General features: G+C 38.3%; 1 protein-coding gene across 13 annotated transcripts in view; it reads right to left on the bottom strand.

Moving 5' to 3' along the window:
* The window catches only part of LOC131685972 (protein sprint), a 78,111-nt gene that overhangs the window by 15,364 nt on the left and 44,493 nt on the right, over positions 1–18,254 (bottom strand). For 12 of the 13 annotated variants that reach the window (XM_058970030.1, XM_058970020.1, XM_058970021.1 and 9 more), the window contains 3 exons: positions 17,703–18,144; positions 17,534–17,635; positions 17,254–17,481 (listed from right to left, as the gene is read on the bottom strand). In XM_058970030.1, coding sequence (XP_058826013.1) covers positions 17,254–17,481; positions 17,534–17,635; positions 17,703–18,144 — 772 coding nt within the window. The remainder of the gene's footprint in view (positions 1–17,253; positions 17,482–17,533; positions 17,636–17,702; positions 18,145–18,254) is intronic. The other variant, XM_058970031.1, reaches the window with a different exon arrangement.

The following is an 18,254-nucleotide window of genomic DNA, read 5'->3' as shown; positions in this document are numbered from 1 at the left end:
AAACACAAATATACAGCATAAGCCGAGTTCCGCTTTTGCTTAGACCAATACAGCTACAAAATGCATCCCTGTCAAAACATTGACCACCCAGTAGGATTCGAGTAGTGTTGGTTGCATCTCATTTCCCGCCTACTACTGATCGTTTGGATTTGTTTTGTTGATGAGACGGGATGAAACAAACAGTCATTAATAATCAATGTTCAAATGCGACTAATCTGGTGTATTAACTGCTCGGCATCCAATGCTTAATGCGTTGTTCAGAATGCTTCAGACCGATCCGCCCGTGAAAGTAATTAATGGGTGGGGGTGGCCTTGCTCCCCAAAGCAAGAAACTAGGTTAGAGGATCATTGTTTCCTGTTGATTGGTGAATGTTTGCATGAGCATTGAAAGAAAACTGTTTACAATTTCAGCTTTCAATGTTTAATATGGCGGCTTGGAAGAAAACGCAATAAACTTACCCAACGTCCATTGATGTTAGAAAAACAGGTAGGCATGTGGTGTAGATAGCAAAATTTCGTATAAGAATTGTCACCGACACGGAAAAAAAATATCAATCCAATTTCCAACTAGAAAATTGATGAATTGGTTAATTTTGGATTCCACTCGTTCAGTTGCTATAGTGATGGTTTGGACTATGGATATTCAGAAGAAAACACTTAGCGACATGATTGCGGTTAATGAGAATTCAGCAGAATCCATGTAGGCCATGCCAAAAAATAAAACATTGCATCACGTCGTGCGTTGCACCTCGTTGGTTGTACTGAGCGGATTTTGGAACTTTGCTTGTCTTCCCACTGTGTCGCTGCATGCCAGATAAACAATATTAAATAAAAAAGTGTGCTCAGTATTCGTCAAAATTTAATATATATTAATGAACAAGAACCCTGCAAACATGCCGATGCCCTTCCATAATATTATCTTGCGAAAATCAAATTCTCAGTTCAAAAATAAGCTGCCGGATATTGATTGAAAAGTTGCTGGATTTTGAATCAGCTTTGAATGTTTATAGATTTAAATTATTATTTTTACGGAATTTGAATAATTTTTTTCGATGAATCACATGTTAAACTAAAAGAAAGGCGATATACCAATTATCACAGCAGAACGTAACTTTTTTTTACATACCATTGTTGCTAGGCATCACCTTGGGTAACCAGATTTCGTGGCATCACATAACGGTTGTCAATTTGATTATTTCACGATTTGAAAATGAAAAAAAAACACACCACATTGTAACTCAGCCTACTTTGATCACAGAATTTTTGTTTTTTTGATTACATATACGTTTCGGGACGCTTTGAAAAAGGCGAAAAAATATATTTTAGGACCCATAAGCCCAAGGATGCAAAATGGCTACCTTTTCTACGGTTGTAATTTTTCTGCCTACATTCTGCTTTCTCATACAACGCTGCTGTCGTTCGCTAGTGCAGGACGCCCAGCGCTGTACGCGCAGCCTGTAAGCCAAGCAATAACATGATAAAAAAATACTGCCCCCAGTACAGCCATCACACGCGAGGTACAACTTATCTTTCCTCATTTTACACTTTTTAATATTTTTAATCTATTCAATATGTTCAATCACAAACGACGACAATGAATGTGGTTCATTTACGCCACGACCGGCATCAGCGCTTTCGTATGCGGGCCTCTCCCTTTGACTATGGAGAGAAAAGTGTACAAAGCGAGAGAACAAACATTACTACGCCACACTCTCACCGAGCAGTCGGAGTACAGCAGCAAAACAAAAATGTATTTTACTGCTGTACGAAAAAAGTGTACTCGGTTTGGCTACCGTTCCGGCAAGAGCAGTACTGATGTGTCGCTGTAAATGTACCGGAAAAATGCAGTTTACCGGTACCGTTCCCATCCCTGCGTAAGCCATATCAATTTTAAAAATCCGACGGATTGTCTTAGCGTACCATTTGTTCATACAACTGACTGGTGATAGTCTGATTGCCATAGGAACATATCGTGGTCTGAGCGGAGGGAATATAATATTCTATCATCATAAAAGAAGGAATACATCTAAACAGAATTTTAACCTCTCACACACCGTAGCGAAAGCCAGGAAAAAAATCATCCTAGTATCATTATTAATATCGACCACTTCTACGAGTAGCGGTATTAATTTTCAGATTGCTTTATTGGGTGTATTCGGAGCAAGAGAGCTCAGATATACACGTCTTCCTTGTTGAAAATTAACAAATTTCTCACGGTTAAAAAGCAGTCAATAGACTGTTGCCAAGCAAAGCCCGCAAAAACGTACACCTAAGAAACTTACCTAGAGCAAACAAATTACATTACTGGGGGGGTGGGTGTGGCGTAGTTAGTAAATCGATTGCCTTGTGCGCAGCGCACCTGGGTTCGAGTCCCGACCCCGCACATAGGGTTAGAAATTTTTCATAAGAGATTTTTCTAACCCGAAGAGGCGAATGTGATCTTAAGGTTAAAGCCTCTATAATCGAAAAAAAATACATTACTGGCGACAAGTATTTTATGAAGGACTACCGCGTCTACATGCCCGCCCACATAGTTAATATCGACGGCGTGGTTACCGATTCGAGTTTTTTATGTGTGAATCTCAGGAATTAGAATATATTGGCTCAAATGGCACGTTCCCCGTACATAGTCGGGGATTTGTGCCTTGCCGTGTTTTCATCATTTCCTGAGCGGAAGGAATGGAGAAGGAGGTGTGGGGAAGTGGAATTGGAAGGGTGGGAAAAATAACAGCACAAAAACAAAAACAAACGGCAGGTCTGTTAATCTCACAAGTAGTTCAACTCGCCTGTGAGTAATCCTAAAGCTCTTTACCACAATGGATAAGAAACTTAGTGTGTCTCTGAGTTTCAGTCGTCCAAACATGGTGTGGTCGTAAACTCAAAATCGCAATTGCGCTACTGCTGGACAGTTGCATATCTGATGATATGAGGTTCCGTAGTCGGATTCACATAGATCACATGAGCCAGACTCATCGCGCTGAATAGTTGCCATGTGATAGTTTGCAGTGGCCGGTTAAAGCCCTGATCAGCATGCCGCAGTGAAGCTTCGAAAAATGTAGGAGATTTTTCGAAATCACTGGACACGGTTGTTCTAGAAATGCCTTTGTTTGGCGACACGCTTGTAGATTTCTCCAATAATTGCGGTGCTCGAACGAAGCCCAAGACCGTATTTTTTCCCTTATCCAACATGTCGAAATTGGCAGCGCGGGCTCAGGACCAACGAATTCGATCGCTGAACCTGCCGTGGCAATTCGTCAGCCCATTCATTTTCAGTAATACCGGAATGTCCGGGCATCCAGACAAGGTAGATAGCGTTGACAATGCTTAGTTCTTCGATTTGGGTTCGGCACGCGATCACTAGCTTGGACCGGGATTTTTCTGAGCTAAGGGCCTTGATTGCAGCCTGACTATCGGAACAGAAGTTTATAACTCTGCCGGACAGACTCAGTTGAATTGTGCCCCGCACATAATCGCAAAAATTCTGCATGGAATACAGTACAGTATCTACCTAGTGAGTGAGATTGTTCCAATTTCATTTCACGACAGTAGACACCAACACCAGCACGTCCCTCCATCAGAGAACCGTCAATGGAACAGTTTCGATTTTTTTCGAGAGCGTTGCGCTCGGCTCAAAGTATGTGCGACCAGCTCCATGTTCAAAAAGAATTATTTTGGGCATAAGATTTTGAGCACAAAAACAGAAAATGTCAAAGAAATCCTCCCCGCCCCTTAATGATCAAAATATTGCGATTTTGTAGGTTACAGCGCCCGAGAATGCAAGCTGTGGGTAAAAATTGCCATGAAGATAATATTTTCCAAAAACGCACTCTGTTCCAAAAAAGTATGAACGCAGTCAGAAACCGCTTACATTTCGTAATAATTGACAATTTCTTAACGGTGCTGAAATGCATTGCGAAAGCTATACGAAACGATGCTTGCTGAAGATTCGGTTTGTATAATCATGAAATTCGTGAAATTCGACTAGAAATCCTTGTTGGGGTCACAACATGAACGCAGCTCACTTTTGCTCGTATTTCGATGGTGCTCCTCATCAACTCGCTGTGGAAAAACTAAGGCGCAATAGATTTCCGGACTGGCTGACAAGTTGGATCTCATCGTACCTTGCAAATCGCAGTGCTTCTGTGCGTGTTGCCACTACACTGTCAGATTTATTCCATGATACATCGGGCGTCCCTCAAGGAAGTCTTCTTGGACCTCTTTTTTTGTACTCTTCGTGAACGACCTCTGCAGTGAATTGTCGTCGTCTAAAGTCATGTATGCAGATGATTTGAAAATGTATCCTGTTATAACAATTATGGTGGACCCTTGCGTATTGTTTTCGAATACCTGATGTGTTTTGCTTCTATACAACGAGTCGCATCAGTCAAGGATCTAGGTATCACTTTCGACTGTAAACTACGGTTCACCGCACTTGTTTCTTCTGTCATAGCTAAATCCTATGCTGTACTTGGACTCATCAAGTGAAACACTTGTGATTTCAATGATGTTTACTGTCTAAAATCTCTATACATCGCACTGGTACGCATTATTCTGGAATATGGAGTGACCGTTTGGGCTCCGTATCACATCGTACACATTAATCGTCTCGAACGGGTACAGGAGAATTTCATCAGGTTTACCCTTCGTCGACTGCCCTAGCAAAATCGATTACTGCTACCTCCGTACGAAGATCGCTGCGCTCTCATCACGCTGCAAAATAGGTGAATTTTTCTGCAACGACTCTACATCTTCGACTTGCTTACAGACAACATAGATTCCCGTGCGCTGCTGGCAAAGCTTGATTTCAACATTCCGGGAAGGTCTTTCCGGAGAAATGATTTTTTTCGGCGCTCAACACATCGCACGCTATTTGGCCAGAATAATCCACTGGATGTTCGCTGCCAGCTCTTCAACTAGGTTTATCATCTCTTTGATTTTAGTATAAGCAAAGAATCATTCAAATTAAAAATAGTGATTATAGTTATTTAGTATGTGCGATATAATTAGAGCTTCCATCCCGGGAATTTATTTCCCGGGAATCCCGGGATTTTTCGATTTCCCGGGATTCCCGATTCCCGGGAAATTATGTTTTCTCATTGCCGGGATTCGGGAATCCCGGAAAAAAGATTTTTAATTTATTCCAAAAGGCTTAGGTTCTGCCAATGAAATTCTGTAGGAAATATTTTGACCGGTAAACATTTGGGGTGCGTAGTGATTGTAAATTTTGCTTTTTCAACTGATTTGCAGATCAATGAAATATATAGTTTAAGCTCGCAGATATTTTTTTGTGATTTTTCAAGTATATAGTCCAAATCTTACTCAAGTCACTGCTAAAGAATGTGCGTATTTTCATGCAAAAATGGATGAACTTGCCGGCCGTTGTTCCGAAGCATTTCCTTACAGTAGCGTTAGCGGAGCGCAAGATATCTCTGCAACCGATGAGCCGATTGATCAGATTTTTTAACAGTTCTTTTAACAGTTCATTTTAATAGTTAGATCTTCAATGAAAGGGCCTGTAAACACAAATTAGTTACGGAAATAGTGTTTCTTTCTTAAAAAATCAAAACCTGTTTGTTTTAAAAATTGTTTGTAGAGGTATTGTGCTTAACTCAAACGCTATTTAAAATAAGAAATGTTTCTAGAACATCTGCAGAAATATTTGGTCGGTTCATCGAATGCATACTTCGTATAATTTGTTTTACCGGAACTGTAATATCTGCTTTATCGAGATTTTGCATACCCGGATATTTAAATTTTTGGATGCATAAAAAGTAATACAGAATGCTGTATCCGTCATGTCATGTCATATCATTCGCATTCAAACTCTTTGAAAGTCGCTTTCAAAGACGCTTGCTGAATTTTTTGAAGGACCTTAAGATCAAGAAATTCAGATTTTGACAGATACTCGCTCGTAACAGGAAATCGATGGTAGACTTCACCCATCGCTGCACATTTCGTCCATTATCTGCTGGATTTTGATTCATACTTAATTCTCAATGATGCTGATCCTAATGTGACAGAAATGGATTCCATATATTACACGCAGAAAAATGTATTGTAGATATAACAATATTCTGGTTCAAGCTCAATAATAATTATTATTGTCTCAGGGCTAATAATATTCAATAATTGCCTCAATCCACAATATTGTTATTTCTACAATAAATTATGGTTTTGACGTTTCTAGATTTAAATCACATAATCGGTTGAATCAACAATAAACTTGTTGAAACGATTGACACTGTGTTATTGATCGAATGATGAGAACATGATTAGTTCAACAATATTCTGTTGTTGAAGTAACAGATAATATAGTTAACAGTAACTATTGAAATGTTTTGTTTCTTTTAAATAAAAACATAAAAAAAATTTAATGGTTTAATTTTTATTTATAATAACAAGCTCCAAAATCTTGCTCTGGAAGTTAGAAAGATAATGTTACCACAGACTAACAGACATAACACTATGAGGGAATTCCCTCAAAAAACATCGATCCGACAATTTTCCCAGAACACTAGCTCCACCTTTTATTCACAGTCCCAATCACTCATTCACTGGTGGGTTACCCCTCAGGTTTGGGAACAATTTTTCACTAGTGGTCTATCCCCCATATGCTTGTTCATGTCAGTGGCGCCATAATTTCAAATGTGGCCACAGTCCCAACTACAAATATATTTAAAATGACCGTTAAAGCGGGCGAAGCTTTGTTTTTGAGTGTTATGTCTGTTAGTTCGTGATGTTACTTTCAATATATTTATTTTTTTAAATATTGGCACTTACTCAGAGTATAATTTGCGTCAGTACTTTACATATGGTAGGAATACACACAAAAAATACACAATACACGCTGATTTGCTACTATGCAAGACCAACATAAAATAATCTTGGGTTGAAGTAAAAATAATATTGTTAGTTTAACAATAAAGCAATGTATACTTAACAATTAATGAGTTCTGAATCAATAATAGAGTGACGGTTTAAATCAAAACTGTATTTTGTTAGTTTAAGCGCTTGAAATTTCGCTGCGTGTATGTTTTCTAACTTAATCGAAAATAATTACACACTACCCTGAAGCAGCTCAATCATTTCATTCAAGATTACCAAAGAAGGTGGTTTGCATTAAGTTGTTCTGAAGTTGAAATGTTCTGATACGCATTCCAATTTTGGACATTAACTTCAGCAGCTGCGTTTAGTATATCGTCCCAATTATAATTCTAATTACCAAATTTAAGTTGTACATATACCCAAGAAAAAACATCAACAGAAGCTGATGTTATGCAAACTAAGTGACGAGTTATCAAATGATTCAGTTATGTGTACTCCACCCAATCGGCATCTTCTGACAACTGCTTTTAAGACAGATTTACATGCAATCATACGAGTATGAAAACTTTTTAATTTTACCTTTCGTTTTCAAGAAAATGATCCACTTTTTAATTTTTTTCCATATTCCCGGGAAATTTCATATTTATTTCCCGAATTCCGGGAAGCTGAAAACCGTCGGGAAATGGAAGCTCTAGATATAATATATTCTTTGAAAACAATATACAATAATAATAACAAAAATATTATACGGCGCGAGAAGGAGATATATTTGAGTTGAAAAATTTGATAAAAAAAAACTATGGTCTAGCAAGGTATTTGATTCTGCGGTAATATTTCGCAAGCCTTCTATACGGATGATCTGATGAACAACGAAATGTATATTTAAAAAATGGCGGAATTCAAGAAAAAATTCGCCATTTTATGAGTAAAAAGCCCCTTTAATTGAAAAATTATCCCAAAAACTCTACGTAGGGGTTAGGTATTTTTACGTAAAATGTGTATGCCAAATTTGAAATAAATCGGTGAAGTAGTTTTTGAATGGCAGATAACACCGCAAATCGTATTTTCCCAAAGACATTCCACAAAAAGCTTCGTCACCGAGTCGCTAGTTAATATTTTTGCATGAAAAAATTACAGAATGTTATTGAAATGATCTACATCATTTCAATAACATTCTGTAATTTTTTCATGCAAAAATATTAACTGGCTTAACTAATGTACAAAAGTTTCGATCAATTCGCTTCATCCATCTTTCTAAAAAAAATTGACAAAAAAACTGATTTTTTTTCGCTGGAACCCTTAACCTCCCCCCCCCCCCCTTTAACGATTTGTTACAGCCGGCCAAAGTGAAAAAATCATGCAAAAAAATGATACTTTATTTTCAAGTGGCCGCCATTTCATTTCTATATCGAATTTTTTCATGTTTTGCCTTTCTCATATAAAGAAAGGCTATGCAATCACTGTAAAAATCGACTTTTTAACCGAGGCCCGGAGGGCCGAGTGTCATACACCATTCGATTCAGTTCGTCGAGATCGGCAAATGTCTGTGTGTGTGTATGTATGTGTGTGTGTATGTGTGTGTGTGTATGTGTGTGTGTGTCATTTAAACTCACACAATTTTCTCAGAGATGGCTGAACCGATTTTCGCAAACTTAGTCTCATCTGAAAGGTATAACGCTCCCATAAGCTGCTATTGAATTTTTAGTTGATCCGACTTCCGGTTCCGGAGTTACGGGTTGAAGAGTGCGGTCGCACAGCAAATTCCCATATAAACTGGTACCACCATGATGTTCAAATGATGTAAAGCATATTAAAATAGATGTAACATTACTCTAGTTTGCGGGTCTGGATCACTAATGATCAATCAAAGCAGCTTTGACCAAATTGGCCACCTATGACAGGTCATGACGCCCCCGGGGAACTCGCCAAGTTCCTAAGCTAATATCACACCCATTCCCCAACGAATTCTCTACTAATTTTTACAAACTTGATTTCAAATGAAAGATACAGTAATGCCATTGACTGCTGCTGAATTTCATTCGGTTCTGACTTTTGCTTCCGGAGTTACAGGGGTGTTAGTAAGGATACACTGGAATTTCCCATATAAATCGGTACAATCGTAATACCTCAGAGGCTAAAAACTATTGAAATGGTCACCAAATTACTTCTAATCGCAGATCTAGATCACCGATTGCCAATCAAACATTCTTTGAATATATTGTCCACTATCGACGATTCCGGAATTCCGGGCATATTCCACAATTAAAGTCACATCGGTTCTTCGGTGATGACTGAACCGATTTTCTCAAACCAAGTCTCAAATGGAAGGCAAAATATGCAGTTGAGTATTGCGTCGCCGCCCCCCCCCCCCCTCCCGTCTTACCCTTACACCTCCCTCCTTCATCACTCCCCTCCCCTTGGACCACCCTCACGCCCGCATTTCCTTCATCCATCCCGTATACCGAAATAAGATGAAGGATTTCTGACGCATCCTCCACTCCCACTCTACTAACCCCCCATTCCCTACACGTTCAAACCCATTCCACCAACCTTTCCAAATTATAATCACATGAAGATAACATTGAACTCATGCTTATTAAGGTAATTAAATACTATTCTTTTGCCTTTCTCATATAGAAAGTTTATGCAATTGCTCCAAAAACCGACTTTCTAACCGAGGCCCGGAGGGCCGAGTCTCATATAACATTCGACTCAGTTCGCCGAGATCGCAAAATATCTGTGTGTATGTATGTGTGTATGTATGCATGTATGTATGTGTGTGTATGTGCAGATTTGTTTACAAAATGTCCACATCGGTTTCTCGGAATTTTCTGAACCGATTTGGTAAACTTGATTTTAAATGAAAGGTCCATCAGCTGCATTTGAATTTTGTGTGGATCCGAGTTCTGGTTCCTGAATTACAGGGTGATACGTACGATCACGCAGCAAATCCCGATTCTAACGAATTCTGCGATGAATGTAAAAAGGTGAAATTTTTTCCAAAATGTAAACACAACTGTTGAATTTGTAGATCTAGGTCACCGACAGTCATTCAAAGTCTCTTTGGCCACACTGGCCACCATCGACGGATCCGGAAGCATCCAAATTCAGAATAACGGTTATATTGGTTTCTCGAAAATGGCTAGACCAATTTGGTCAACTTAGTCTCAAATAAAAGGTGTTGCGTCCCTGGAAACTGATATTAAATTCCATCTCCATCCGACTTCCGGCTCCGGAGTTACGGGTTGTGGAGTGCGATCACATAGAAAACTCCGATTCAAACCGATATCGCGATGAATGCAAAAAGGTGCTCTTATATATACTTACCAAGTGTAATAAGAATGAAAGACATTTCAATAATGTTATATTGTACGAACCAGCTATTAAATCATAGTTTGGAGAAATGAGAAAGGCACAATTGCACCTCTAGGTGGATTAAAACAGGTTTTTTTTAGGTTGGGGCGCCTCTACGGAATGTAATCTTCAAAATCGTTTTGGTTTGCTGCTTGTAGGTGACGAATTACGACCTGTATCGTGCCAGCAGATGAGGTAGGTTTTCAAAACGCCTTTTACTGGAGCCGCCATTTTGGACGCCATTTTTTACATCTTACACTCGAAAATTTTTATTTTTTAGGTGAAACCTTAATAAACATTTTGCAGAATAGGGCACATGTCTAAATAATTTTACTTCTTAAAAAAATTATCAAACATTAGATACTTTTTGCACAACTATATTGAGAGGCTGAGAGCAAGAGTGGGTTAAAATGTTGCTCAGAGCAAAAGTGCGTTAAAATATTCTGTTAGAAGAGAAATGGTATATTCATCACAGCCTCAGGCAAAAGTGGGTCAAATATTAATTCGCGCTAAACTGGTTCGACAAAATTTTCAGGGCAAGACTGGTATAGAAAATTAACCCATTTTTGCGCTAAGAAAAGAAACAGATATTTCTTATGAAATTTTAATAATTTTTTCAATGCCTTAGAAATCGTGTAATATAGGACCCGTATTGGTCAACAGGCATCGGAAATTGACGATTACCGCAATTTTGAAATCCAAGATGGCGACTTCCGGTTACCACAAAATAGTGAAAACAACCATCAATATGAGTGTCATTTGAAAATTGACCATTACTGCCATTTTGAAATCAAAGAAGGCCACTTCCAGTTCCTACAAAATAGTGAAAACCATCATTAATATGGGTGTCATTTGAAAGGGATGGTCAGCAGACACCGAAAAAATAGTGAGAACCACCATCAATCTGGGTGTCATCTGAAAGGGACAGTAGACATCGGAAATCAATAATCAATGGAGTGAAAAGCGTATGAACCTGCGTTATATGGTCTCGATTCTGTCAACGCCATTCTGGTAGTACGGATTCCAAACAGCAGAACATTACTCTAGTGCTGAGCGAACCAGCGTGCAATAGAGTGATTTTAAACAGTATACGTCCCTAAAGTTTTTCGATAATAAACCCAAGCTGTCTTAATGTCACGAAGTATGAAGTGAGTGGTGCTGAATCCATGATGACTCCACCACCCTTGACGCGAAAGTGTCTTGGAATGCGCAAGTCGAATAAATGGTAGTTAAACTGAATCGGATAGCGCTTCCGCGTAAACGTATCGATTGAGCATTTACTCGGTTGTAAAACCTTTCTAAACAGATCACAACCTTTCTGTTTAGATCACACCACGTGCTAAAGCTCTCCAATTCGCTCTGAATAAGCTCGGCCCCGGTTTAATCCAGTATTTGTCGAAAAATTTCCATGTCATTTTTGATATTGACGTCGTTAAAGAAGAGGAGGAATATTACTGGACCGATATGGCTTCCAATTGAGATGCCGGATGTAGTGAAAAATTGTGCAGATAGGCAGTCCTTAATGCTGATTTAAAATTGCCTTCCATCGAGGTAGGAACGAAACCAGCGGAGGAGTTGTCCATGAATACCGAGTTTGTCCAGCTTCGCTATTGCGACATCATGGTTGATTTTGTCGAAGGCCGCCGATATAGCTATGTAAATAGTATCGGTTTGCAATCCGTCAGCAGGTTGGTTGTCGATCATTTATGCATAAAACAGTGTTTCTTGCAATGTAGTGTTTGCAGTGAAAGAAAATCGGATCTAAAACGACTTCTTCAGACCACCCCCTTTCAAATGATACCCATGTTGATCAGGGTTCTCACTATTTTGTGGTAACCGGAAGTCGCCATCTTGGATTTAAAAATGGCGTAATTATCGATTTCAGATGTCTACCGACCACTCTTTTTCTAATGGCATTGATGATGGTCCTCCCTATTTTCTGGTAATCGGAAGTCACCATATTGGATTTCAAAATGGCGTAATTATCGATTTTCGATATCTACTGACCAGAGCCTAACATTCTCATACCTATTCAATGAATGACGAAATTCAGAGAATTCATCTTCGTCCTTTCCTTGCCTCTTTCGTCGCTAAATGCATGAAAAAATAAAACAATAAAGGCGATGTCCCCTCCTCTCTCGATTCTACGGAAACGAGTAGCAGCAGCAGCGACTTTCGTTTTCCTATGACAATCCGAATTTCAATTTCGTTTTGATGCATGATCAGTAATTTGCGATTATCATTCGTTAAATGAAATTAATGCAATGTGCATCTAATAATGCAACTAGAACATAGTTAAAATGAGAAATATGCACACCGATCAGGCTTCCGTCTTACAATACCATCATTAGCTCGCAAATCTACAGAATCGAGCATCGACAAATAAATATCATGGCTAGTGTATTTTCGTTTCCCCAGCAGTAAGGTCAATATCGAAGTTACCAATATCATTATGAATCTCAAAGCGAAAACGAGCATGCGGAGAGAATAATGAAAACGCTCTGCTACATGCTTGTTTTGTCCTAGCCCGTTGTCTCATTTTCGATTTCGCAAAGTGCTAGTTGTATGGAAAGAAGCTTCGTTCTTTCGGCAGTTTCGGCTGATTTCGGAAAATGAAAAAAAAAAAAACATTTTCCGACTCTGCTACTGACCACTCCCTTTCAAATGACACCCATATTAATGATGGATCTCACTCTTTTGTGGTAACCGGATGTCGCTATCTTGGATTTCAAATTGCGGTAATGGTCAATTTTCGGTATTTGCTGATCACCCCCTTTCAAATGACACCCATATTGATTATGGTTTTCCCTGATCGGTGATAAATCATTTTTGAAAGCATTCTTAGGATAAAAATGGAATATATATATATATATATATATATATATATATATATATATATATATATATATATATATATATATATATATATATATATATATATATATATATATATATATATATATATATATATATATATATATATATATATATATATATATATATATATATATATATATATATATATATATATATATATATATATATATATATATATATATATATATATATATATATATATACATATCCTCTCAGGGCAAAAGTGGAATATCTTTTTAACCCATTTTTGCGCTAAGGTTTTTTTATCCCATTTCTGCTCTGACTGGTACTTAAACCGGTTTTGCTATAAATAAAACATATACCACTTTTGCTCGCAGCGAATTTTTAACCCACTCTCGCTCTTAGCCTCTCATATAAGAGGACCCCCCTAAAGACTCATAAATATTCAGCAAATAACAAAGCAAACAATAAAGAAACCAATGCATATGTAGTTGCAGAAACTTGTCGCAACCCTTTTATGGCTCTCAAACGTGAAGCGTGTTTATACTGTCAATTAATTAGAAGCTAAACTGTATGTTCGACGATGACCGGGTACTTGTTTTGGTTTTCTCCTCATTGTAGATTTAAATTATATATCGAAGCAGCACGCTGAACAATTAAACACGGCTAGTATAAAAATAGGCATGTTTTGGGTAACAATTTGTCTTTTAGATTATGTTTTCAAAAGTGTGCCATATTTCAAAATTTGTAGGATCAACGAAGTTCGCATATTCAGAAGATATACCTAAAATTACCCGACCTACACTGCCGTTCTACGCCCAATTGTCCCATGTTACAAAACTAGCAACTGAGAAAAACGCGATTGAAGATGAAAATTGTATTAGCAATCTGGAGAGAAACGGTGCAACAAATAAAGCTTTATTGTCTAAAATTACGTTTATGGCAATCGTTTTCAATATAATCAGGCCAGTTTTTTATTGTAGAGATTCAATTAACTTTAGTTTTTAAGAAAAAATGTTAAGTGGGACTGTTATGCCGAGAAATCGAGCGGAAACCGGAAAGTTCTACGCATATCAGTCCCATAACGATCTATGTAAATGATGCTCATAACTCATTTTTTTACAAAAGTGTATGTCGTGAGTTTTTCTGTTACTCGGGAGATTTGTTGCTTCATCAAAATTGGAAATAGGGTAAAGTACCTATTTTTACTGTATTTAGAAGGGTACCTCACAAGATCATTAATTACTCTGCCTACACTCGATGGAGTGCATTAATTTGGCATTCACAACCTTGCTTCGTTCTTAAGAACCAATCTAATAACACAAATGGCCTGAAAACGATGAAATACTAGTGTTTGATAGCAACTAAAGTTCCAATCGAGTGCCCCAATTGTCGCCCTACCATTTGATCCAACTAACCAACGGCTTCAAATGGGTAGCGTGATAATAGAAACATTGCGAAAATAGGCTCATTATCCTAGATGCGTTCGCCATGTTATGCAAGCGACGATAGTAATGAAGAGCTTTACAGGATTGTTCTCACTGCTGTGATTAATATTGCCACTGCCATCTCTTTTTAATGGTCCTGTATTTTTCCATCAATTTTTTCAGTGCCCGACATCTAGCGTAATGTTCTTGTTAACTAAACGCTACGTAATTATTTCTTTAGCGCTCACTTTTTTGGGATTTTTGTTAGTGGGACAATTATGCGTAGAATATCAACAATGGGACAAACAGACTTGGTATTTTTTCACGAAGTCTTCGAACAAATTTTATGATTTGGATGTGGTTTCTGAAAATATACATCAAAAAGGACTGTTTGATTAAAAAAAGTGAAATGACCAAAAAGCAATATGGGACAATTATGCGTAGAACGGCAGTACAGCTTCGTCGTAAGCACTATCTTCCTATATAGTTCCATTAAAAAGTTGATTCCAGTTGAGATGACGTCCAAACACAAATTCCATAATTTAGAAGAAATAGTCTTTATCTAAACTTGGCTACCCGAGACATCACTCGGAACCAACCAGTTGTTTGGATGTCATGCAAGACGTATGACCTGTTTGGCTTAAGCGTAGAGCCAGCTTTGGTGCTAGTTTAGATTTGTTGTCTAACTAGCCCAAAGAATGATGAGGAGAATCCGAAACACAAAACATTCCAAACTAGAATTTTTACCTAAATTGTAATCCACTAAGGAGAAATTCAAAGAAATTTGCGGTGTACGTACACTCGTAGATGAATGGTTTTATTGTGCTCATCACAGCATGCTGTGCGTTTGACTGTCATCTTTCGTCTGTTTACTTTGTTGTACGGTTCAAAATGAAGTGAAAATTAAGGTTTTGAACACATGGCTAAGTGAAAAGTATGTATCCATGCGAAAATTGGCGAAACGCTTTGGAATGAATCACGCAAGTATAGAATCCTGTTCTTTGGATGGGCTGCCAGGAAGAGACAGAAGAAACATGATTTCCCAATCCGAAACTAGGCCAGAAAGTTGTATCTCTAACTAGAAAAAATAAATCAATGTCGATACAAGATTTAGCGAATAAAGCGGGAACGAGTGTCGGAATGATGAATGATGAAACGTACTACAAAATGGAACAATACGAAGCCCTAAAAGAGCAGACAATCGCAAAAGTACAAAACAAAAGCAACGTGCTGCAAAAAGAATCAAAAATAAGAATCATCAGCATGCGTTTGGATGGAAGACAACTCAGAAACCCTTCCAGGTTCACAATATTATACTGCCGTATAATAGGAATAGTAGGGGAGAATGTAAGTGATGCGTACAGGTTGTTTCAAGCGAAGAAATTTTGTCGAAAACATCTGGTATGACAAGCAATTTGAAGACTAGCAGTTTTTACACTACCGGAACTATAGATGCAAAAATTTATGGATCTGAGAGCCTACAGAAGAGGGTACCTCCTTCATATGAGAAGCATAGTATCCCTCCTTGAGTTGCTTGATTCAAACTACTTTAGGATTGTCCACTTTGCTAAACTAACCAAATCCTACCCGCAAGTCTGCTTTGACTTCAAATTTATATGCAATTAAAATAGTTTCGACGTACAATCGTAAAACTTCCGAACAAAAACACCTACGACGTTGGTGTAATTCTTGGGTGATCATTACTCATTCGTAATCAACAAATAACTAGCCGATCTTTAATTTATTAACTCTCTTCCTCGGCAGGATCAAAGATGAGTAGAATAACAGATTATTTCAAATACCCTTGAGTGCATTGAATGCAACGGTACAGTGGCTAAGCTAGGGGAGGCAGCGTTACTTTTCGATTCAATTAACTTAGTAGAAACAGTAGAAAGTCGCCTCCATCTAAAAAAAAAAATATTTCTCGAGCATAAGATATAATGTGTACTTTTATATGAACCAATCAACAATTTAGCCGGATAATAAATAGTTACTGTTCGACTTATTCTCTCGTAGCGTATAGTTGTTCAGCTTCCGTTGCTTTTAAGGTCTGCATGTCCAATTTTTCACAATCCTACTTCAATAAGCAGTTCTTTGCTAGAACCATATTTAAAACCTTCACCGATATTGAGACATCGATCTTCCGGCTTTGTTTTCGAGTCGTAAGTGCTCAGTGAATTTGTTTCAAATGACTCCTGACTTCGCCACTGCTTGGCAATAAATATTGATTATCAATACGAGGCACGCGCGAGAATATTTCAACCATGTTATGCACTTGCATGAATGGGTGGTTGAGTTCGTTATCAATTTTACGTCAACAGGTCGAAACTATTTTCAAACCGACTCATATATTTTAATAGAACCTAGTACAGGGTGAGGTATTTACAAAAGTTCAGTCACAATATTTGTTTCAGTATCAGCCGACTAAAATGGAATCTAATCTTTCGACGGCACATGTTTCGCATTTATGGTATTCAATCCCCAACATCTTTAAAGAAATATGTAAAAGTTTAAGGACCTGTGTGGCTTCCTGGTGCACTATTAATGAATAGAGTTCTGATGTTTGATAAACTACAATACCTTTCAACCAACACAAAAGTGTTTATGTTCACTCAAAACTGCATCTGATGGAACATGAAACCAAACAACTGGATATATCAAAACTATTACAGAGAACAGCTCTCTTCACAGATATCTTTTTACTATCATCCATAAAATTTCCATTACCTCCCAATTTAGGAAAATTCCATTCCTTTCGATTGATACCAGACCGTAAAGTTTCCATTCACCAAACATTTAGCATACTCACATAGAACTTCTCGATCCCGGCAGCTCCTCGAGCGCAGAATGGTGGCAATCTTTTGCGAGGAACCGTTCGTCTTCTTCACTCTTAAATCCCGACGCAGTGACAAGCTGTTGTAACCACCGGAGGCCAGATCATTTCGGGATCCGTATCGTTCGCTATTTCTACCTGAATGGTTGTTAGCTTCACCCATGGGCAAGGTGTCGGCATTATCTGTGGAACACATGGAATGAACTGAAACACACACTCTAGGAATATTCCAACTAGAACAACTAAGTGCACTTACTGTCTTGAGGTAGAAAGCTATCCCATTGGGAACTGTCCCACGGTTCGGAAAAAACTGTCCCATCATCGGACTGAGCGCTGTTAATGACGGACGAGGCATATGCTAGAATAACAGAAACATAAACATCAGTTTGACATTCTTTCTACGCAAACCAGCAAATTTTGCATACCGACGTTATGCTTTTCGACATTATCATAAGCGGATTTGCGTTGAGCCCTCGTCAGAGTACCTGCAGCGTATTCGGTCGTTTCTTTCAACTCTCTCGAGTTGGCGCTATTACCTGGAATCTCTGGCAAGTCAAGGTTTGGCAAACGATTGGCAATAATTTGATGCACCGTCACTACTCGATGGTGGTGATTGTGTTGGTTGTTGTTGTTATTGTTACTCTTGTTGTTGTTGATGCTTTCCGGACTCGAAGGCAATATTATCACATTCTTCTGAACCATCGCATCCGGTTTTGTTTGCTCTCTCAGCCAACGCAGGTCATTATCATAGTCGTTGTTTTCTGTTTGTTCGAGCGACAAACGCTCAAACTGCAACCGATCTCCGCCATACCTGTACTGGGGGTTTCGGGGATTCTTCAACTCATCGAGCGATGCGGCGAATGGGTTCTGTAAGTAGAGGAAAAGGATCATCTTAAGTGCACCAATGAAAGAAAAAACCATAAACTTCGAAACGATCTTCAAATATAAAGTTAATGATCCATCGAGATCCCAGGTAG

Source organism: Topomyia yanbarensis, chromosome 2 (genome assembly GCF_030247195.1).
Source record: "Topomyia yanbarensis strain Yona2022 chromosome 2, ASM3024719v1, whole genome shotgun sequence".
Taxonomy (NCBI): domain Eukaryota; kingdom Metazoa; phylum Arthropoda; class Insecta; order Diptera; family Culicidae; genus Topomyia; species Topomyia yanbarensis.
Note: the sequence above shows the minus strand (reverse complement) of the source record. Positions and strands in the feature narration are given on the sequence as shown.